Genomic DNA, 20,614 nt, shown 5'->3' with positions numbered 1-20,614 from the left:
CCCTCCCGGTCCCGCCGAACGCTGCTGCCTCGGTAGCTGTCATGGCGGCCGCCTGCGCCTCGGTAGCTGTCATGGCGGCCGCCTGTGCCTCGGTAGCTGTCATGGCGGCCGCCTGCGCCTCGGTAGCTGTCATGGCGGACACCGGAAGCGGAAGGCGTCCCGTCACGGGAGGCGTCCCTTCTTCCGCGTGCCGGTGGCGGGAGCGCGCGGCGGTGAGCGGGGGAGGGGTGCCGGGAGAGGAGGACTGGGGTGGGTCGGTGGGGGGAACTGGGGGAACTGGAAGCACAGGGTAATTGGGTTGGGGTGTCCAGGAGGGAGGACTGGGGGGGGCCGGGGGAACACTGGGAGGACTGGAGGCACAGGAGAGGGTACTGGGGAGCACCGGTTGGGGAACCGGGGGGCACAGGAGGGGAAACTGGGGGCACCGGTTGGGGAACTGGGGGGCACAGGAGAGGGTACTGGGGAGCACCGGTTGGGGAACCGGGGGCACCGGAGGGGAACCGGGGGGCACAGGTTGGGGAACCGGGGGGCACAGGAGGGGAAACCGGGGGGCACCGGTTGGGGAACTGGGGGGCACAGGAGACTACATGGGGACGTAGTGGATAAACTGGAGTGAGTGGAGGGCGTCCAGCAGGGTAACGGGGGAACTGGGGGGGGCAGCAAGGGTAACGGGGGTATAAGGGTAACTGGGGAGCACTGGGGGAGCTGGGGGGCACCGGGGTGATGGGGGAGGGTTCAGCGGGGCGGCAAACGGGGCACAGCAGGAGTAACGGGAACTGGGGAAACTGGGGGGCACAGCGTGTGTGACTGGGGGGGCACTGGGAGGGTACAGCGGTGCGAACTGGGGAGCACAGCATGTGTGACCGGGGGGGCACTGGGAGGGTACAGCGGTGCGAACTGGGGGAACTGGAGGGCACAGCATGTGTGACTGGGGGGGCACTGGGAGGGCACAGTGGTGTGAATTGGGGGAACTGGGGGGCACAGCATGTGTGACTGGGGGGGCACTGGGAGGGTACAGCGGTGGGAACTGGGGAGCACAGCATGTGTGACCGGGGGGGCACTGGGAGGGTACAGCGGTGCGAACTGGGGGAACTGGAGGGCACAGCATGTGTGACTGGGGGGGCACTGGGAGGGTACAGCGGTGTGAATTGGGGGAACTGGGGGGCACAGCATGTGTGACTGGGGGGGCACTGGGAGGGTACAGCGGTGCGAACTGGGGAGCACAGCATGTGTGACCGGGGGGGCACTGGGAGGGTACAGCGGTGCGAACTGGGGGGCACAGCATGTGTGACTGGGGGGGCACTGGGAGGGCACAGCAGTGCTAACTGGGGGAATTGGGGGGCACAGCATGTGTAACTGGGGGGGCACTGGGAGGGTACAGCGGTGTGAATTGGGGGAACTGGGGGGCACAGCATGTGTGACTGGGGGGGCACTGGGAGGGTACAGCGGTGCGAACTGGGGAGCACAGCATGTGTGACCGGGGGGGCACTGGGAGGGTACAGCGGTGCGAACTGGGGGGCACAGCATGTGTGACTGGGGGGGCACTGGGAGGGCACAGCAGTGCTAACTGGGGGAATTGGGGGGCACAGCATGTGTAACTGGGGGGGCACTGGGAGGGCACAGTGGTGCTAAATGGGGGAATTGGGGGGCACAGCATGTGTAACTGGGGGGGCACTGGGAGGGTACAGCGGTGCGAACTGGGGGGCACAGCATGTGTGACTGGGGGGGCACTGGGAGGGTACAGCGGGGGGAACTGGGGGGCACAGCATGTGTAACTGGGGGGGCACTGGAAGGGCACAGCGGTGTGAACTGGGGGAACTGGGGGGCACAGCATGTGTGACTGGGGGGGCACTGGGAGGGCACAGCGGTGTGAACTGGGGGAACTGGGGGCACAGCATGTGTGACTGGGGGGGCACTGGGAGGGCACAGCGGTGTGAACTGGGGGAACTGGGGGCACAGCATGTGCAACTGGGGGGGCACTGGGAGGGTACAGTGGTGCTAAATGGGGGAACTGGGGACCGCAGCATGGCTAAGTTGGGGGCGCTGGGAGGGTACAGTGGTACTAACTGGGGGGACTGGGGGGCACAGCGTGTGTGACTGGGGGGGCACTGGGAGGGCACAGCGGTGTGAACTGGGGGAGCTGGGGGGCACAGCATGTGTAACTGGGGGGGCACTGGGAGGGTACAGCGGTGCAAACTGGGGGGCACAGTATGTGTGACTGGGGGGGCACTGGGAGGGCACAGCGGTGTGAACTGGGGGAACTGGGGGGCACAGCATGTGTGACTGGGGGGGCACTGGGAGGGTACAGCGGTGGGAACTGGGGGGCACAGCATGTGTGACTGGGGGGGCACTGGGAGGGCACAGCGGTGCGAACTGGGGGAACTGGGGGGCACAGCATGTGTGACTGGGGGGGCACTGGGAGGGCACAGTGGTGTGAACTGGGGGAGCTGGGGGGCACTGGGAGGGCACAGCGGTGCTAAATGGGGGAACTGGGGGGCACAGTGTGTGTGACTGGGGGGGCACTGGGAGGGCACAGTGGTGTGAACTGGGGGAGCTGGGGGGCACTGGGAGGGCACAGCGGTGCGAACTGGGGGAACTGGGGGGCACAGCATGTGTGACTGGGAGGGCACAGTGGTGTGAACTGGGGGAGCTGGGGGGCACTGGGAGGGCAGAGTGGTGCGAACTGGGGGAACTGGGGGGCACAGTGTGTGTGACTGGGGGGGCACTGGGAGGGCACAGTGGTGTGAACTGGGGGAACTGGGGGGCACTAGGAGGGCACAGCGGTGCTAAATGGGGGAACTGGGGGGCACAGTGTGTGTGACTGGGGGGGCACTGGGAGGGCACAGCGGTGCAAACTGGGGGAACTGGAGGGCACAGCATGTGTGACTGGGAGGGCACTGGGAGGGCACAGCGGTGCGAACTGGGGAACTGCGGGGCACAGCGTGTGTGACTGGGGGGGCACTGGGAGGGTACAGTGGGGGGAACTGGCGGGCACAGCGTGGCTAACCGGGGGGGAACTGGGAGGGTGCAGCGGTGCTAAATGGGGGAACTGGGAAGCACAGCGTGGCTAACCAGAGGGCCACGGGGGCTTTGGGAGGGTACAGCGGTGCTAACTGGAGGAACTGGGGAGCACGGTGTGGCTAACGGGGGGGGCTGTGGGGGGTCTCCATCCCCACTGACCCCCGTGGCAGGGGGGCTGGGGGCGGGCGTGTCCGACCGCAGGATGCTGGCGCGGGGCCGGCGGCTCCTGCACTGTTGGAAACCGCTTTTCTCCGGCCGCCTGCTGCTGCTGACCAACACGGCGAGCTGCGGCGCGCTGCTGGCCGCCGGCGACACGCTGCAGCAGGCCTGGCACCGCCGGCGGCACCCAGGCGCCGAGCTCCAGGTGGCCCGCACAGGTGACAACCCAGGGACGGGGAGGGGGACAGCCATGAACCGGGGCGGCGGAGGGGGGGGTGGTGATGCAGCGCGGCCTCACACATCGTTTAATCCATGCTCGTTGTCACCGGAGGGGCGGAATTGGGGAGGGGGTGTCGCATTCCCTGGCACGACGCAAAGCCACGCTCATTTTTTTTGTGCCTTCCCCAGCGCCGGATCCGCTTTCAGGGGGGCCCCAGGGAGTGGAAGGGGGGGGTGGGGGTGTCACATAAATAATTAACCGGCCGCCGGGGCGGTGTTGTGTTGCAGGACGCATGTTCGCTGTCGGCTGCAGCATGGGCCCGCTGATGCACTACTGGTACCTCTGGCTGGACGCTGCCTTCCCGGCGCAGGGCATGCGGGGGCTGAAAACTGTCCTGAAGAAAGTCCTCATCGACCAGCTGGTGGCATCGCCCGCCCTGGGCGGCTGGTACTTCCTCGGTACGCGGCGGCACCCGCCTTGCGGCAACGGCACTGGGAACGGCGCGTGGCCCACGCCGCCGGTGACGCGTTAAGGCGCGTGGGTGCCGGCGTGACGCCTGTCACCCTCCCTTGGCGGGGCGGATGTGGGTGTCCCGGGACTCCCTCCGGCTGGTGCTGCTGGTGGTGTTGCCCTTCCCTCCTACAGTGGGATTTTTTGGGGGCGTTTTTTCAGTGTCCGGCGCTGCTGAGGTGGCAAATCCCATCCACGCTCCGCAGCGTGGAGCCCCGTGGGGGCTCCCTACCCCACGGATGTCCATCTGTCCCCGCAGGCATGGGCACGCTGGAGGGCCAGTCTCTAGAGGAGAGCTGGGAGGAGCTGAAAGAGAAATTTTGGGAGTTTTACAAGGTAAATACACCCCGCTGGAGCTCTCCCTCCCATCCCTGCTGGGGCCTGGGCTCTGGCAGGGAGTGCCTGGCTGCTCCTTGCTCTCAACAGGCTGACTGGTGCATCTGGCCGGCGGCTCAGCTCATAAATTTCCTCTTCGTCCCACCCAAGTACCGGGTGGTTTACATCAACGTGATCACGCTGGGCTGGGACACCTACCTCTCCTACCTCAAACACCGGGTGAGCGGCAGCCCCACGGTGCCACGCAGCCGGGCCTCGCCGCTGCGGCCAGCCAGGGTCGTGCCAAACGTGCCTTATTTCTCTTAATTTTCCCTTATTTTCCAGCCTGGCAGCCCCTCGAGCGCTAAGCAGGACTCACCGCATGAGAAACAGCGCGGTGTCGGGACGTAAAGAGGCAGCTGCTCTCAGCGAGTGCAACATTTTCGGAGGCTTGTGCCCGCGGGGAGCAGTTTTTCTGGGCGTCGTGGTGGACGCAGCTCAATCCACCGAAGAAATGTGATGGCCAGAGACCACCGCGCGCGCCGTCTGCAGCTCACTGCAGCCCGTGCGGATCTTGCTGATGAACCCATCCACCGACTGCAACGATGCCTAAATGTGGTTTTTCTAAAGCTTAAAGCTGTGCCTTACTTACAGCTCTGCCCTCATCCCTCCTGCCACACAGCAGCCCTCCCACGGCAGCAAGCCAAGCTGCCGCGCGGCAGCCGGAGCCATTTGGTGGATGCTAATTAAGAAACCAGATAATTTCTGCTCCTCTCCAGCACCGAGCGCGCCAGCACGGGGCCAAGAACGCTGAGGTTATCGGCACCGAGCGGCGGGACCGTCCCGCTACCCCCCTCCCCACCTGCAATGAGGCCGAGGAACCGGTGATCAGCATTGATTTATTTCTTCACAACATTTCTTTAATACAGTGATTTTTAGGAAATTGTACTCTTTTGACACTTTTGACATTTGTACAGTACAGTGTAACTCTTCCATAAGTAAACTTCACAAAAAATAGGAAAGGGGAAGGGGGGAGAGATGGTACCGCAGTCAGGGAGGGGGAAAATCTGTAAAATAAAGACACAGCGTTCCAAGAAAAATAAATAGAGGGCAGCAAGATCTCCGGGGCCGTCGTCACTACAGGAATATCCACTTATTCACAGTCTGCACAGAAGCACGGTACTACAGAAACACACGAGGAGCCCAAGGCCCTGCAGCAAATTAGCGACGCTCCTCCGAGCCCCGCTCGCCCCCTCCCTCACGAGCCAAAACCGGGGGCTCTGCAAAGGTCTCCATCCCTGAACCGGAGCTAATTTGCTGCAGTTTGCTTGGCTGGCCTCGCTCGTGGGTTGGTTTTTTTTTTAAAAAAAAAAAAACTTTAAATAAGAGCATTTTTAAAAGTGATATTCACAAGCAAGGTTACCACACTGATGGGGGGGAAAAAAAATGCACCAGCACGGCCACAGCACAGCAGGTCACGCGCACAGCGTCACTTCCTACGCCTATTTACAAGGAGTTTTCCTTATGTACAAGGAGGAAGACGGCGGGAGCATAAATTAGCATCTATTTATACAAATAAACAAGAGTTAGGAAATATCCATCCATCTGGGGCGGGGGGGGAACAAGAGGCAGGTGCAAAGAGCCCCCAGGAGCTCTTTGGGTGGGCAGGACCTCCGCCGGGCTGGGGAGCGGGACACGGGGAGTCCCAGCAGGACGGGAGGTTTTGGGGTCCCATCGCAGCCCCCACCCTGGGCAGGGGACGCACCCCTGTTCCCTGGGGACAGCGGGGAGGGATGGGACCGCCGGTGGCGGGAGCTGACGGTGGCGAGCGGACAGAGAAAATAATATTTCTCAGAGAGTGGGGCTCGTGGAGCGATTAAAAGCAGAACAGGGGGAGTCTTCTACCAGCCCAGGCTTAAAAATAAATTAAGGGGGGGGGGGGGCACAGCCTAACTGAATTAGAGTGGGGGGGACGCTCCTAGAGGGGCTGCAGCCCTTTCGGAGGTATCAGCAGCAAAAGCCCCCGCGGGACCCCCAAGAGGGGGGTACGGGGAGGCGGCGGGGGGGGGTGCACTGACCGATTTTTGGGGGGCGGGTGGGGTGGGGGTGGGGGCTGGCCCTAGCAGGCACAGTCCTGGTGCGGGGGGGCCTGCTGGTCCGTGAGCTGAGGACCCTGCTTGGCGCCGGTGACCGCCGGGTCGGCCGTGTCCAGCGACTCCGACATCTTCTCGCAGATTATATCCACCAGCCGCTCAAAGGTCTGCTTGACGTTGATGTTGTCCTTGGCGCTGGCCTCGAAAAACTCAAAACCTGGGAGGGGGGAACACGATGGGGGGCGGAGGGGGGGGGGGAAACACGACATCAGGGCTGTAAACCCCCACCCCGCCGCAGCCCCGCATCCACCCACCCACCATCGGAAACCTTTTCCAGCTCCTCCTCCCCTCATTCAACACTGAAGAGCTGCGTGTGCCGTGCGCCCCGACCACCGGCTGCCACCTGCCCCTGCACCCACCCGGGGACACCCAATTTTCCCCACCTGGCACCTCTCGGCAGCCGGCGGCAGGTTTATGGGGCTGTAATAGAAACCAGTGGCTTAATTACACCTCTTTCTTTTTTTCGTTAGGCGACAAGTCACCTCTGCCATTGAAGCAGAAGAATTACAGCGAGGGAATTAAGCCCCTAATTAAATTATTTGTGGGAAGATGGCTGCACCGGGGCGGGCCCCCCCTCCCCAACTCACCCAGGTGCTCGGCGAGCTGGCGGCCCTTTTCCGAGGAGACGACACGCTCGTCCTCCATGTCACACTTATTCCCCACCAGCAGGACCTGGGCGTTGTCCCAGGAGTAGGTCTTGATCTGGGTGGACCTTTGGGGAAGGCAAAGAGGGAAATCACATCGGGGGCAGGGCACGGCGCTGGGGGGATGCCCGTGGAGGGGAGGACGGTTGTGGGGAGGTGCTCGGGGCCCGCCAGGGCGCTCACCAGTCCTGCACGGCGTTGAAGGACTCCTCGTTGGTGATGTCGTACATCAGGATGAAGCCCATGGCACCGCGGTAGTAGGCGGTGGTGATGGTGCGGTACCGCTCCTGGCCGGCCGTGTCCTGGGGTGGAGAGGGCACGTCACCCCCGGGGACGTGGGGACACGTGGTTTGCGGGGTCCAGCCACCCCTCAGGGCGCTCCAGGGGACAGCGGGGTCCCCAGGGACACGTCCCTCCCCACCAGCACTGCAGCCCACCCCCGGCGCTTCCAGCCCCGACAGATGGCGGAGCAGCCCCACGCCAACCATCCCCCCCCACCACGCCACGCACCCCCGTGCCGGTGCGGGGACCGGCGAGGACCCCCGGGGTCGGGGGGCTCACCCAGATCTGCAGCTTGATGCGCTTGTCGTTCCGGTAGATGGTCTTGACCTTGAAGTCGATGCCAACGGTGCTGACGAAGGCAGGCGTGAAGGAGTCGTCGGCGTACCGGAAGAGGAAGGAGGTTTTCCCCACGCTGCTGTTGCCAATGATCAGGATCTTGAACATGTAGTCGAAGTTCTGGTCCGAGGATTCCTTCTGCCCATAGCGGGAGTCGGTAGCGGACGCCATCTGCAAGGCGGAGGAGAGGCCGTGACGGGGACGGCGTGGCAACAGCCAGGGCGGTGGTTGCAAACTCACGCGATGCCGGGCCCCGGCTGGCACCGGCGCTGCAGTCCGGAGCCGTTTCCCACCGGTGCGGGCAGGGTTAAGTCATATTTTGATTCGGGATCGGCGAGCATCACCAAGGGCGAGGTGCGCTGCCATCAACGGGCCGGCTCCTGTCACCCCCAACGCAGGGACCCCAAGAAGGTGCCCGCAGCAAATGTGGGGCGCGCAGACCCCAGCGTTTGCTGGCCCAGCAAAGCGTTTGCTGCAACCCTGGCAGGGGTGCAGCTGGCGGCCGGGGTGCTGCAGCCTCTCCTGCATCTCCCCTGCAAAATGGCACCTGCAGCAGAGCCCCCGCACGCCGTGCCCAGCCCCGCGCGGTGCTGCGGGGTGGGGGGAGTGGGGGGGGCGAGCGATGCCGCGCAGGGGTGCACAGAGGTGGGTGCTCGCCCGGGGTCTGCGGGGCGGTGCAAGGGTGCTGCAGGGCGGAGAGCGGGGATGCCGGGCAGCGGGCGCTGCGGAGCGCAGCGTGCTGCTGCGGCGGGGGCGCGCAGGGTGCTGCGGGGCGGGGGCGGGGGGCAATGCAGGGTGCTGCAGGGAGGGGCTCAGCCGCGACCCCTCCCCGCAGGCCCGAGCCCGGTGCAGCCGGCCGGTCCCCGCCGCAGCCCGGTGCACCGAAACCCCCACACACACACCCCTCAACCCTGCAGCGAGGAGCGCGCCCCCCCGCTGCATCCCCCCCCCCTCCGCTGCGGTCGCCATCGCCCCCAGCTGGCGTGCCCCCCGCCCCCTCCCCGAGCAGCGCCCGCCCTTCCCCGCCCCCGGTGCCGGGGGGTACCGGGGGGTGTCGGGGGTGCTGGGGAGGGGTGGGGGGTGGGGGGGGGTACCCGGGGGCGCGCGCGCTCACCTCCAGCCCGCGCTCGCGCCGCCGCCTCCTCCTTGCAGCAACTGCAGCAGCGGCGCGCGCCGCCCCGGCGGTTGCAGAGCCCGGATGACGTCGCCGCAGGGGGGCGGGGGGGAATGGGCGTGGTGCGGTATGTAAATAAGTGATGACGTCAGCGGACGGGCCCCGCGGGAAAGCGCTGATTGGTGGGAAGCGCGCTGTGATGGAAAGGCGGCGGGGGCCACGCCGGGAGGGGCGGGGAGGGAGGAGGAGACCCCCCCTCCCGGCGCGGTGGTGGGCGCCGCCCCCCCTCCCCGCGCGCAGTGGTGCGGTCCGGCGGCGCCCCGCAGGCCGGGGGCTGAACCACCCCCTCCCCGGGCGGGGGGCGCGGGGCAGACCATTCCCGCTTGGGGGGAGGGGGGGGCGAGTCCTCACAGCCTCCCCTGTCACGACATGACTCCTTATCGCGACGGCCAGCAAGGTCCGCGCCCCGCATCCCTGAGGCCTGCAGCCACGGGCAGCCTGACCCCATCCCTTGACAGGGGCACCTGGCCCTAAGGTGAGGCCTGGTGGTCCCAGTGCCCCACACGTTCCCAGTGCTCCCAGTGCTCCCGGTGCTCGGCCCAGCTGGGGTGAGGGGCGCAGGTGGGCGGCCATGTCCTGCCCGGGCCCCTGCGTCCTCCCTGGCCCTGAGGCGATCGGTGAGGATTAGAGGGAGGCAGCATATGGCCGCCCCGCGGGGGGGCAGTGGGGGCCCGGCCGGGGGCTCCGCAGGCCCCGGGGCAGAGGCACTCCCCTGCCCGCTGGCCTTGCCCTCGCCCGGGCCCGCCTTTGCCCTGCCCGAAGCCCGGCAGGCCCCGGAATCCCAGGCTGGCCCTGCCCTGCCCGTGGCAGCACGTTGGACGCCGGGGACGCAAGGGCCTCTGTCCTGGTGCAGCTCCTCACCACTGCGGGGACGCACTGAGGATGCTACAGCCCATGGGAGGATGGAGCCGGACACCCCTGGCTCTCTGGGGCCCTGCCCGGAGCCCACTGGCCATGGGTGGGCACCATCCAGGTGGACACCGGAGCTGCCCGGTGGCAGCACCCACAGCAGGGGCACGGGCACCCACCCAGAGGCAGCGGGCCTGCATGGGCAGTCCATCAAGGCACAACCAGGAGGCAGGGATGGATCCAGCTGCCATGGGTGCTGTCCCCCACCTCCTCCAGGCATGGGCTTCACCACCCTCCTTAGAGCACGGATGCTGCAGCCCCTCAGCCAAGCAAAGGGTGAAAAGGGCTTTTTCAACCAGCTCCTGCCCTGCTCCCAGCCCCGCAGTGAGCCTGGAGCCACATCAGAGCGTGGCATGGGGTCATTCAGGGAGGTCTGGGAGGACAGAGCCTCGTCTGGTCCCTCTCAACCTGCTGGCACTCAGCCCCTCTCCATTGGGAGAGAGAGGGGGGGATGCCGAGCACAAGGCTGGGGTAGCACAGAGCTACCCGCCAGCCTGTGCGGCACCCAGCACTCCCAGTCAAGCCCTAGAAACTTGCTGGGCTGGGAAAGGAGCATCTGGCTCCCATGGCCCCGCTGCCAACAAAGGAGCACGGGGCAGGTAGTGGTTGAGAGCTGGTGGGGCCCCACGTGCCAGGGCAGTGGCACGGGTGGGGACGTGTTTGCAGATATAAATCACCATTGGGAGCAATGCGGAAGAGCAGGGGAACGGGCTCTGTGCCGCGCCAAGCCGGCGATTAAATATTTATCTTAGCTGGTTGTGTTTGCCAGTGATGGATCGACGTTTCCAGGGAGGAGCTCGCTTTTGTTCAAACACAGAGCAGGGCCCTCCCCGGTGCCTGGCGGGAGACGGGGCCACCAACCGCGCTGGTCCCTGGGGATTTGGGCCCGACTGACACAACCACAGCTCCCGTGGCATCAGCACAGTAAAGAGGCGCTTACAAGGCTCACATTTGGGGAGGGGGAAAAAAACCCCAGGTTTAATTTCTAGAAGGTGAAGGAAGAAACCAAAAGGACCCCGGGGGCTGCCCTGGCCCCTGCAGAGATGCGGGGGGTCATGGCACCCACCGGGGCCCACAGTGCAAAGTACAAACGCAGCATTTCGAGTGCAGATCACAGAGCAGAAATGTGTCTTTCTGCCACAGGAACGCGTGTGAGTGCACCTAGGTGAGGCTTGTATTAAAAAGTGAGCTACAAAAGGCTTTAAAAAGTGAACCTGTCCCTAATTAAATAAACTACTGACTCATGCCTGTGCCGTGCCCCGGTGCCTGGCTGCACTGAGGTCCCTGGTGCTGGGGGCTGTCACCAGCACCCTTTACCCACCTCGCCGTCCCACCGTGGGACTGCTGTTGTGCAAGGGGCCACCCAGAGAGATATCAAAATGCTTTTGGCTGTGCCTGGCCCCGTGGGGGACCTCTCCCCAGAGCTCAGTGGGGCATGATGCCCCCAGGGCTGGGATGGGGCAGGAGCACATCATCCCCAAGCCCTGTCTGAAGGGGACAGGGACCTTTCCCAGCAGCCGTGCACAGGCATGCTGGGTGGGAACAGGGGACGGTCACTGGGAGAGGGTGAGCGGCATCCTTGTGTCCATTAGGACCTGCCCAGCTCCTGCACAGGGACATGCTTTGGGTCCCTCCATGTCCCAGCAGCTGCCACAGTCCCTGCGGTACTGGGGCAGTCCCCAGTCCCGCGTCCCCACAGCAGTGAGGGGACCCACTGGCTGGTGCCGCTACGTGCCCAGGGGCAGGAATGTGACATTGCCCTCTGTGTCCAGGCACAGCCCCTGGCTGCCCTCAGGCCCCAGCACCGAGCACCCGCCGCCGCCACCACTGTCCTTTGTTAGCATCCCCTCCAGTGCCTGCCGGTTGTCCACGTCCCTGGGGTGGGTGACAGGAGGCGAGTCCTGGTCCCCAGGGCCGGGTGATGGGTGCTCGGTGTCAGCCAGCTCCGAGTCATCTGTGGCTGGTGTCTTGGAGCCGCTGTTGTCCTCATCCAAGGGGCTCTCGGCCCCCTCCAGCTCTGTGTCCGACTCACCCTCCTCCTCCTCCTCTAGCGTCAGCTCAAACTGGAACTTGTCGGTGGTGGCAGGGGACACTCCAGGTCCCTCGGGCGGTGGGGATGGGCTGCGTGGGATCATGCTCTGGTACCATTCCCGGTTGTCCTCCAGCGTGTCCAGGATCTCCTGAGCATCGGGGTGCACCAGGTCAGCCCACGTCTCCCACAGTGGGTGGGCGATGAAGTCGATGAAGCCCACCTGGGGGAAGGTAAAGCTGAGCCCCCAGCCTGGCCCTGTGGCCCCCCCACCCCAGCCCTACACCGCTGCCCCACCTGGGACTTCTCTACGGAGGCGGTGTGCTTGTCACACATGGGGCTGATCTCCATCCCCTTCTCCCGCTCCCGGTCGCCTTGGCGGAAGAACTCCACCATGATGCGGTCAGTCCATTGCCGGTACAGCTCCAGTGGCTTCGTAGGGTTGCTGAGGTCGGCGCAGTGCACCATATTCTGCAGGACCTGCGGACACGTCCACGGCAGCGCTTACCCAAAGTCCTTTGTCCCCCAGGGCCACCACCCCTGTGCCAGGGACCCCCCCTTGGCCATGGCCAACTGGGGTTGGGAGGGATGGTGGCACCAAACGGGACATCCCGGGACATGGCCGGAGCCAGGACCAACACCTACAATGCCAGGAAGGTTTCCCCTTGTGCCCACCTGAATCCGGTCGGAGTAGTTGTCCAGCAGCAGCACCCCAAGGCTGGTCACCTTCTTGGTCTCCACCATAGTTTTCAAATCCGCCAGTAGATTCATATGCTTGGACATGTCTGTGGCCAGCACCTGGGCAGGGCAAGCCAGGAATGAGGCTCAGCCTGACCCCACCTCAGATCCGCCCAGCCCAGCCCCCCCCACCCTTGGGTGGTCCAAGCCCCCCCATACCATGTCAATGGCCATTTTGCGGAGCGACTGCCTCTGCTTCTTGCTCAGGTTTTGGAAGATGTCACAGTTCTCCTCCTGGAGAAGCTTGAAGCCCACAGCCAGGTGGTGGTTCTCCAGCACCGAGGCATCGTTGTACATCAGCGCCAGCTCCGAGTCTGTGAGATGGCACCGGTCACTCCAGGGTGGCTCCTGGGTGCCGGGGTCCCCTTCACCCCCCCATCCCTGCACCCCAGCTCACTGGTGTTGATGAGGAACTGGTTGGAGACGCCAGGGTGGTCAACATCATGGATGGCGCTGGCAAAGATGGCAGCCATGATCTCCAGGTCTGTGAAGACAGCCTAGGAATGGTGGATACAGGCATTGCGGATGTGTTATGGCCCTGCCAGACACACTTGGTGGCCTCGGTGGCCTTGGATGACCAGGGCTCACCTCCAGTGCGGGTGTGGAGAGGAGGACATGGGTGGACTGAGCCACGTCGGCAGCGTGGATGTTGTTGTGGTAGGCCACATCGGCATGGTAGTGGTCCTCCAGTGTCAGCATGTAGGTGATGAAGGTGTTGACGGGGATGCGGAAGGTCTTCATCAGGTCGCGCTCCTGCGGGGAGGTGGGAGGTGGCTCGTCCCCATCCGGGCATGGGGACGGGGACATCCTGTTGGGATGCTCACCTGGAAGATGCTGTACATGATGACAGTCAGCGGGCGGTTGCTTGAGTACTCGGCGACTTTAAACACATTGAGCCCCCACTTGTTGGTGTCCTCCAGCTCCTGGGCACCAGAGGGACAGAGGTCCATGTGGGGCCAGCACCAGGGACCCCATAGCCAGCTGGGTCACCCACACTGGGACCCACCTTGGCCAGCAGCCCCTCCTGGTCCGTCCGCACCCCAAAGCGGGGGATGCCAGAGGTGGCAAGGCTGGAGCTGTGCGTGAGCTTCCTGACACCGCTGATTTGGGACATGGGGCGCTTCCTCCGCTCCTTCTCCTTGTCCTTGGCCAGCGACGAAGGGATCTCCACCTCATGCTGCTTGTCTGGGCCAGCACAGGGGGCCATGAGCAGGGTGGGAGCCCAATACCCCTGCCCCGGCATCCCCCCGGTCATGCCGATGACATCAGCTGGCACGGATAACACCGTGATGCCATGGCAACGGGAGGGGCTGCATAGGGGACACCCAGCGCTTTCCCGAGCCCCCCTGCAAGGGGCCACCTGTCTGCCGTGGGACCCAGACCCTGCCCCGGGCACCCCCCTGGGGCCACAAGGACAGCCCCAACAGCCCCAGCGTGCACCAGTATGCACCGGTATACACCGGTGCTCCCAGCCGGGACAAAGGCTGTGACACCCCAAAGCAGCAAATCCCACAGGGACACCAGGGAAAGCCCCCTTCTGCTCCCCACATTTAATTTCTTTGCAAGAAGCAAGCAGGACCAGCCCCTGGTGCCGTCCCCACCAGCACCCAGTGCCACGAGGTGCCACAGGATTCGTGCCCAGGTCCCTGTGGGTGCAAAGCCCACCCTGATACCGTCAGAGAGGTGACACTGGGACAATGACCCTGGGGCGGGGGGTCCTTACCCAGGAAGGTGCTGGAGATGTACTCGGAGACCTGGTTCCCCGAGCGGCTGGTCTCCGAGAGGTGCGTCAGCTCCCGGTTCAGCATCCTTTTGAACTGCGGGCAGCAGGCAGGGCTCAGCAGTGTGGGGGGCCGGCAGGACCCCTGGCTGCCCATCCTGGGGGGCTCTGCGGTGCAGGGATCTCTGTGCCCCCCAAGGTGATAGGGGGGCTCCGTGCCGGGGATCCTTACCTTGTTGGAGGCCATCTCGCTGACCGAGTGCCTGGTCTGCAGTGTCTCCAGCTGGTCCAGACACCAGTCCAGCTCCTCCAGCGTCTCCCGCGAGAGCTTCTGGTGGGCATCCTCTGCTGGGGGCAGCCGCCAGCTTGGCAAGGGACCTGCCGATGGCACGGCGACCCGGCACGAGGGCACACGCAGGGTCCTGGCTGCGGCACCCTAAGCCCCGGCGGGTGGCTGTGCCACACCAAGCCCAGGGGCTCACCGGCTCGGCTGCTCACATCACCCCCTGAGCAGGGCGGCTGGGGGCACAGGGGGAAGCAGGGGACCGGCTGGGGCTGGGGGCTGGGGTCAAGCATCCCCAGACAGCAGGGCTCAGCCCCATCACACCGCCCCCGTCTCCGGGCAGCCCCGGCATGCGGCGTGCCATGCCGTCCCTGCGGGGTGACAGCCAGCCCTGGGGCAGCTGGACTCCCACGGGGCCCCGCTCGCCGCCGGGGTTTTATTAATGGAAGGTTTGACGTCAACGGGAGCCTTTCCACCGCCGCTGCGGCGCGAAGGGCGGCCAGGCGGGAGGAGCTGCCGAAAACCAGACATGGATCCCAAAGGGCAAAGATGCAGCTCTGCCTGGGCCAGGGGGACCTTGCTGCACACTCCAGGGCCCATCGGGACCCATCCCCAGGGATATAGTGACAGCCAGCTCACCCCAAAAGCATCCCCCCCATCTTCCTGCCCGGCACTCACCGGCAAGGCTGGCCTTGCTCCCAGAGGGCAGGCTGCTGCTCGACCCTCGCCTGCAAAACATGGAGGGGCTGAGAGGCTGGGACCCCCGGGGTCATGCCCGCTTCTTGCCATGGGTTGGAGTCCCCCACCCAGGTAAGACCCTCACCCTCCCCATCCCACAGCCAACTCACTTGATGCCGGCACGGTCCTGGAGGTGGGTCAGGTTGCTCCGGACGGTGCGGAGGCTGGCCAGGACCTGGGGGGCGAGAGGTGACTGGCACTGGGCGGACCCCCCCCAGGACACCCACCCCAGCGCTGGGTGCAGGGCTGCGTCTCCTCCTCGCCAGGGTGTGGGGACAGCACCTACCTGGGCAAACGGTGTGACGATCATGTCTTCTCCATGCCTGCGGGAGCAAAGGGAGTGTGAGCCTCAGGGACGGGACCGGGGGTCCCAGGGGACTTGGGGAGGGGACACACTCACAGGTCGCTGGCAATGGAGGAGTTGCGGGACATGGCTTTCGGGGAGAGGTCATAGTCGCTGTCAGAGCGGTAGAGGAAGGACTCGCGGCGCTGGCCATGGGGAAAAGTGCCTTGCAGGACCAGCCCTGCACCCGGGCTTGCCTGGGGGTCCAGCACACCCCGGCCTGGGGGGCCATTCTCCAGGTCGAAGCTGCAAGGGGAGAGGGGACAAGGCTAGTGTGGGGCAGGTGGCCTGGGGACCTCAGCCCACAGGGGTGGGAGCACAGCCTGGGGGATGCCACCAGGTTTGCCAGGCTCTCCATGCCACCGTCTCACTCAGCCCAGCATGCCCTGGCTCGGTGATCCCTGCGGTGACACCAGCCGCTTCCCAGTCTGGCTCTGCCAGCTCCTTCACCCAAGCGCTGAGAACAGGCACAACTCAGTGCACGTGGACCCCCTCAGCAGTGTGCCAGCACAGTGGAGTCTGGGACTGGGGACACCAGCTAGCGAAGGTAGGTGTCCCATGTCACTCAGGTGGGACAAGACCCTCTGCCCTAAAGACCCCAGCTCCAGAGACGCCGAAAAGGGCCAGCTCCTACTTGTCTAGTCCCCTCCTCCCTGCAGCACCATGGTCCCCACTTGCCCCAAGTCCTCAAAAGCCCCAAAGCCTCCATCAGCCCCGGCTCAGGGCACCATGTCCCATGGGGGGGGGACAATGTCCCAGCCATGGCACAGAGCCAGGGGATGCCAAAGGGCAGAAACCCCTGGGGAAGCCAAACCCCCACTCCTGGGGACACCCCAACCAGACAGCAGCCATGCGGGTCCATGGGGGGTCAAGGGACATGGGGACAGGGACGGTGACCCTGCGGTGTCCCCATGGTGGCCACGGCCGCCTCACCCCCCTCCTGCTCCACTGGCACCGGGTGTCATGGGAGAGGCTGCGCGTGGGGACATGGCCAGGGCCACCCAGTGCCTGTCCCCTCCCGCAGCCGCCACCGCTGCGGGAATGGGGATGAGCCACCCCAGAGCACTGGCTGAACTGGGAAAGCATGGGTGCTATTCCGTCCCAATCGCGCCGCTGGGAGCTCAGCACCTACCCGATGCAGGAGTGCCTCCGGGACGGGCACCGGCTGCCTGGCAGCATCTCCCCGCTCCAGCAGTGCCGCCGGCAGCCCCGATCCCTGCGGCGTGGCCGTCCCCAGCAGCGGCAGGGCTGGCCAGGCACCGCGTCATGCCGTCCCGCAGCCCCTTGTTTTCCTGCCTCTGCTTCATGTCCCCAATGGTACCGGGGACACAAAGCCGCATTGTGGCTCTGCCGGCCCCGCGGGTGATGCCCGCGTCTGTTCCCGGCCCTGTGCCACCACCTCTGACCCCGCTGCCACCCCAGGGGACAGCCCCGGGCCCCCGGGGCGGGCGGGGGGGGCACTAGTCCCCACCGTGGGGCTGATGCCGAATTAAACCCTCTTGTTTTGGTGACGGGCAGTCGGCATTAATAAACGCTGAGCGGTGCTGGTTAGCGGGGGGGCCGGGGGCTGCTATAAATAGATGCTGTTGCTGCTGAGGAGTGATCTGCTGATCCCCACTGCACCCGCGCAGGTGGGGCCAGCACCCACTGGGACCCTGGGGCATAGGCATGGGGGCACCCCAAAACAAACCCTATATAGCTCCAATGGGGGGGGGTCAGCAAGGTGCCTGGCTGTGCCACGGTGGGAGGTTCAGTGCTTTGCCATGCTAGGAGAAGCCCCTGTCCCCTCCCTGCCACGGTCCTCACGCCATAGGGCGGATGCCCTTAGCACACACAGTGTCCCTGCCTGGCCATTGCTGCAATGAGTGCATCTGTGCTCAGCCAGCAACTCCCTCCCTGTCTGGCTCAGCCCTCAGCCGTGCGGTGACCCCCGCTGTCTGCTGCTCATCCCCCACATCCCCATGGGCCCACAGCCCTGGGGACATGCCACAGCACTGAGGGGGGGTCTACACTGACCCCATCCCGGCAGCACAGCCCAGTGCCTCCTCCCACCCACCCGGGGCCGAGCACGGCCCCTCGCTGGGGACCCGCCGGCATCCCCCCCTTACCAGAGGGGATGCGCCACAGTGAAGCGCCGCTGCAGGCGGATGCTCTGGTTCATCAGAAGCTTCCTGAAGAGGACGGGGGAATTGTGGGGGGACGCTGCCGGCGAAGCCCCCGGCGAGTGCTGCGCGGTGGGCAGCATGGCACGGCTCAGGGACCCCTAGCACGGCGGCGGCAGTGATGGCGAGGCCACGCTGCCCGCCGGTGCGGAGCAGGAAGCGCACGGCCGTCCCAGCCGCGGCCCTGGTGTCCCCGGGAAACTTTCCATCCCCCTCCCACCCGAGCCTGGGAAATTAAACAACTGTCTGGCTCTGGCAGCCAACACATGGAGCGGGTCCCCCCCGGCTGCGTCGGCCCGGTGTGCGCCTGGCTGCCTAGGCATGTGGCCCCTCGCTGGCCCCGTGCCACCGGCCACACTGCTGTCCCTGAGGCAGCAGCTGCTCCCGCAAGGGCAGGGGTGCTCTGCCTGGACACACGGCAAAATGTCACACTGAGCCCCAAGCGGCCACAGTATACGTGCAGTGCCACCAAGGGCTGTGGCTGAGCCTGGAGCATCCCAGAGACACGGTGTGGACATGCCATGGTGCCACCAAGGGACACAGCCAAGCCTGGAGCATCCCAGGCACACTGCATGGCCGTGCCGTGGTGCCACCAAGGGACACAGCCAAGCCTGGAGCATCCCAGGCACACTGCATGGCCGTGCCGTGGTGCCACCAAGGGACACAGCCAAGCCTGCAGCATCCTTGACATGTGGTGTGGCTGTGCCACGATGCCACCGCGAGGGACCTGAGTGCCAAGGCCACTCCAGGACTCACGTCATGCCCCCAGCCCCTCCTCGCTGCCCAGTGGGGGGCCATGCCCAGCAGGACAGGGAGGAGCAGGATGAGGCCCGGTCGGTGGTGGTGGCACCCATGGGGGAACTGCTGGCCCGGCTGTGGGAGATGGTGCCCACCCAGCAGTGCCCATGAGGACCCCAAAACCCACCAGAGGGGTGGTCCTGGTGGAGGGGTCCCCCCTCACTTCCATGATGGTCGTGGGGACATCAGGGCAGAGGGACGCTGGGAGAGAGGGACAGCAGGGGACATCGGGACGGGGGCAGAGCCAGCCCCCCCTAGGCTGCCTGGCAGCCAGCACCCCCTGGGACAGCAGGAGCTGGGCAGGACCGTCCCCAGGACAGCCAGTCCCCGTCCCCAGGACAGCCAGTCCCCGTCCCCTCCTGGGCTGCGGCTGTCCCTGCCAGACACGTGTCTGTGCAGGGGGTGGACGGCGGGTGACACCGGAGCCAGGTCCCTCGGGTGTGCCAGCCCCATGCTGTCCCCACAAGCCGGGCACGGTGGGGAACGGCCCAAAAATAACCCTGCAGCAGCGCAGCCACAGCGGGAGGGACCGAGGTCACCTCCGGGCAAGGCCAGGCCAGCCCTGCGGTGTCACCCGGCTGGGACAGGGGATAGGGACGGGGGTGGGGTGAGGAGGGTGAGGACAGGGGGATGGCGACAGGGATGGGGAGGGGGTGACGGGGATGAGGATGGAGGGGACGAGGATGGGGACAGGGGGGCAGGGATGGAGGTGACGGGGGTGACAGGGGTGACGGAGATGGACGGTGATCGGGACGGACATCCCGGGGACGGTGACGGAAGGGTTTGTCCCAAGCCCAGCAGTGCCGCAGCGCCCACCGGCACCGGGTGCTCTGCCGGTGCCTGTGCCGGTACCGGGGCCGGTGCCCCGGGGCCATGCCCCGGGGCCGCTGTCCGCCCGCCGGTGCTGAAACCGGGAGCGGCACCGACGGCAGCACCCTGCCCGGTAACCCCACCCCGGGGATACCGGGGTGAGCAAACCCCCCTCCCCCCCGTTTCGCTCTTACCGGGGGGGCTCGGACTCGTCGCCGCTGCTAGGGCCGCTCTCCTCGATGGTGAAGACCACCCGGGCACCCTCGGGCTCGGGGCCGCGGGCCCCCTCCGCCAACCGGTAGCCCAGCGGGGGTAGCAGCGGGGTCCCGGAGAAACGCCGCCGAACGGCGCCCACCGTAGTTCCCGCTCCCGGTCCCGACGGGGCGGCTTCGGCGACGTCGCGGCAGCGCTGCGGGGAACCGGGGCGACGGTGAGGAGCGCGGGTAGCGGTACCGGGGAGCTCTGCAGGGTGCTGCTCCAGGGGTGCGCCCGGTGTCCCTGTCCTCCCTCCCTCCCCCCTCGGTACGGGGTCCCTCCCCCGGGACAGCCTCCCCCCCCCCCCCGGACAGCCTCCCCCCCCCCATTACCGGGCGCCGGTAGCGGGCGGGCGACCCCTGCCGGGCACGGTGCCGCACTGCATCCCGGAGGCACCGGGAGGGGAACGGGAGCACCGGGCCAAGGGCCCAACCGGTGCACCGGGAGCGGCTCGGCCCGCAGCGCACGGAGCCGCTGGGACACCCCTCCGCCGCCACCGGGGCCCTCCCCCCGTCTCACGGGACCCCGCCGGAAAACCCCCCCGGAGCCAGCCCGCAATTACGCAGAGGTGAATAATAATTAACCGCCCATTAAGGGGATAATTAACTCCCACTGAATGTCGCCATCCCGGTTATTGCTGCCCAGGGGCCCGGTGCTGGGACGCTCGTACCGGGGACACCCCCCCGGCCCCCCGGGACACCCCTTCGCCCACCCCCCCGCCGGTCCCGGTGCCAGTCTCACCTCCGCGCCGAGGAAGGGCAGCGCCGTCCGGCTCCGTCGCATCGCCGCCCTGCGGGGGGGGGGAGCTCCGGGAGCCGCGGCCGGTGGGGTCTCGGCGGTGGGACCCCCCCCCCCCTTCGCCCCGGGCCGGGGCCGCCTCGGGACACGCGGGTTCCTCCCACCCGTGATTTATGGGCGCCGGATCGCGGCCGCGGCGGCTGCCCGGGCTCAGCCCCCCGCCTCGGGTTTCAGGGCCCCGCACCGCCCGCCCGCCCCCCCCCCCCCCCCCAGCCCC

The 20,614-nt window shown here is 66.3% G+C and overlaps 3 protein-coding genes across 6 annotated transcripts; 1 reads left to right on the top strand and 2 right to left on the bottom strand.

Moving 5' to 3' along the window:
- The first annotated feature begins 161 nt into the window (after nt 1-161).
- MPV17L2 (MPV17 mitochondrial inner membrane protein like 2) lies at nt 162-5,173 on the top strand. The gene is made up of 6 exons (XM_064469776.1): nt 162-212; nt 3,192-3,398; nt 3,688-3,858; nt 4,170-4,246; nt 4,337-4,465; nt 4,571-5,173. The coding sequence occupies exons 2-6, from the start codon at nt 3,224-3,226 to the stop codon at nt 4,634-4,636; spliced, it is 618 nt and encodes a 205-aa protein (XP_064325846.1). The 5' UTR covers nt 162-212; nt 3,192-3,223; the 3' UTR covers nt 4,637-5,173.
- On the bottom strand, nt 4,858-8,848 carry RAB3A (RAB3A, member RAS oncogene family). The gene is made up of 5 exons (XM_064469773.1): nt 8,755-8,848; nt 7,584-7,811; nt 7,206-7,324; nt 6,966-7,090; nt 4,858-6,535 (listed from the first exon to the last, which is right to left on the bottom strand). Exons 2-5 carry the CDS (start codon nt 7,809-7,811, stop codon nt 6,345-6,347), a joined length of 663 nt encoding a protein of 220 aa, XP_064325843.1. The 5' UTR covers nt 8,755-8,848; the 3' UTR covers nt 4,858-6,344.
- Nucleotides 8,849-10,668: 1,820 nt separating this feature from the next.
- PDE4C (phosphodiesterase 4C) lies at nt 10,669-20,564 on the bottom strand. 4 transcript variants are annotated; one of them, XM_064469761.1, is made up of 17 exons: nt 20,341-20,564; nt 19,539-19,753; nt 17,683-17,745; nt 15,632-15,820; nt 15,518-15,554; nt 15,342-15,406; nt 15,172-15,221; nt 14,443-14,558; nt 14,214-14,307; nt 13,497-13,675; nt 13,315-13,413; nt 13,079-13,243; nt 12,888-12,987; nt 12,650-12,804; nt 12,428-12,550; nt 12,050-12,232; nt 10,669-11,975 (listed from the first exon to the last, which is right to left on the bottom strand). In XM_064469761.1, exons 1-17 carry the CDS (start codon nt 20,380-20,382, stop codon nt 11,451-11,453), a joined length of 2,400 nt encoding a protein of 799 aa, XP_064325831.1. In that variant the 5' UTR covers nt 20,383-20,564; the 3' UTR covers nt 10,669-11,450. The 4 variants fall into 4 exon arrangements, with proteins under 4 accessions (XP_064325831.1, XP_064325832.1, XP_064325833.1 ...); XM_064469762.1 differs by having other exon boundaries at nt 14,443-14,555; XM_064469763.1 differs by lacking the exon at nt 17,683-17,745.
- Between the last annotated feature and the right edge of the window lie 50 nt (nt 20,565-20,614).

This window comes from Phalacrocorax carbo, chromosome 19 (genome assembly GCF_963921805.1).
Source record: "Phalacrocorax carbo chromosome 19, bPhaCar2.1, whole genome shotgun sequence".
In the NCBI taxonomy this organism is placed as follows: Eukaryota; Metazoa; Chordata; class Aves; order Suliformes; family Phalacrocoracidae; genus Phalacrocorax; species Phalacrocorax carbo.
The sequence above is the reverse complement of the archived record's forward strand: the minus strand, read 5'-3'. Positions and strand labels throughout refer to the sequence as shown.

Coding starts and splice junctions, on each gene's coding strand:
- RAB3A (XM_064469773.1), bottom strand. CDS start 7,811: ATGGCGTCCGCTACCGACTCCCGCTATGGGCAGAAGGAATCCTCGGAC. Junction 7,325..7,583: donor GCATCAAGCTGCAGATCTGG/GTGAGCCCCCCG, acceptor TCTCCACCCCAG/GACACGGCCGGCCAGGAGCG. Junction 7,091..7,205: donor TTCAACGCCGTGCAGGACTG/GTGAGCGCCCTG, acceptor CCTTCCCCAAAG/GTCCACCCAGATCAAGACCT.
- PDE4C (XM_064469761.1), bottom strand. CDS start 20,382: ATGCGACGGAGCCGGACGGCGCTGCCCTTCCTCGGCGCGGAG. Junction 13,244..13,314: donor TCATGTACAGCATCTTCCAG/GTGAGCATCCCA, acceptor ACCTCCCCGCAG/GAGCGCGACCTGATGAAGAC. Junction 11,976..12,049: donor CCTCCGTAGAGAAGTCCCAG/GTGGGGCAGCGG, acceptor ACCTTCCCCCAG/GTGGGCTTCATCGACTTCAT.
- MPV17L2 (XM_064469776.1), top strand. CDS start 3,224: ATGCTGGCGCGGGGCCGGCGGCTCCTGCACTGTTGGAAACCGCTTTTC. Junction 3,399..3,687: donor GCTCCAGGTGGCCCGCACAG/GTGACAACCCAG, acceptor GTTGTGTTGCAG/GACGCATGTTCGCTGTCGGC. Junction 4,466..4,570: donor TCTCCTACCTCAAACACCGG/GTGAGCGGCAGC, acceptor CTTATTTTCCAG/CCTGGCAGCCCCTCGAGCGC.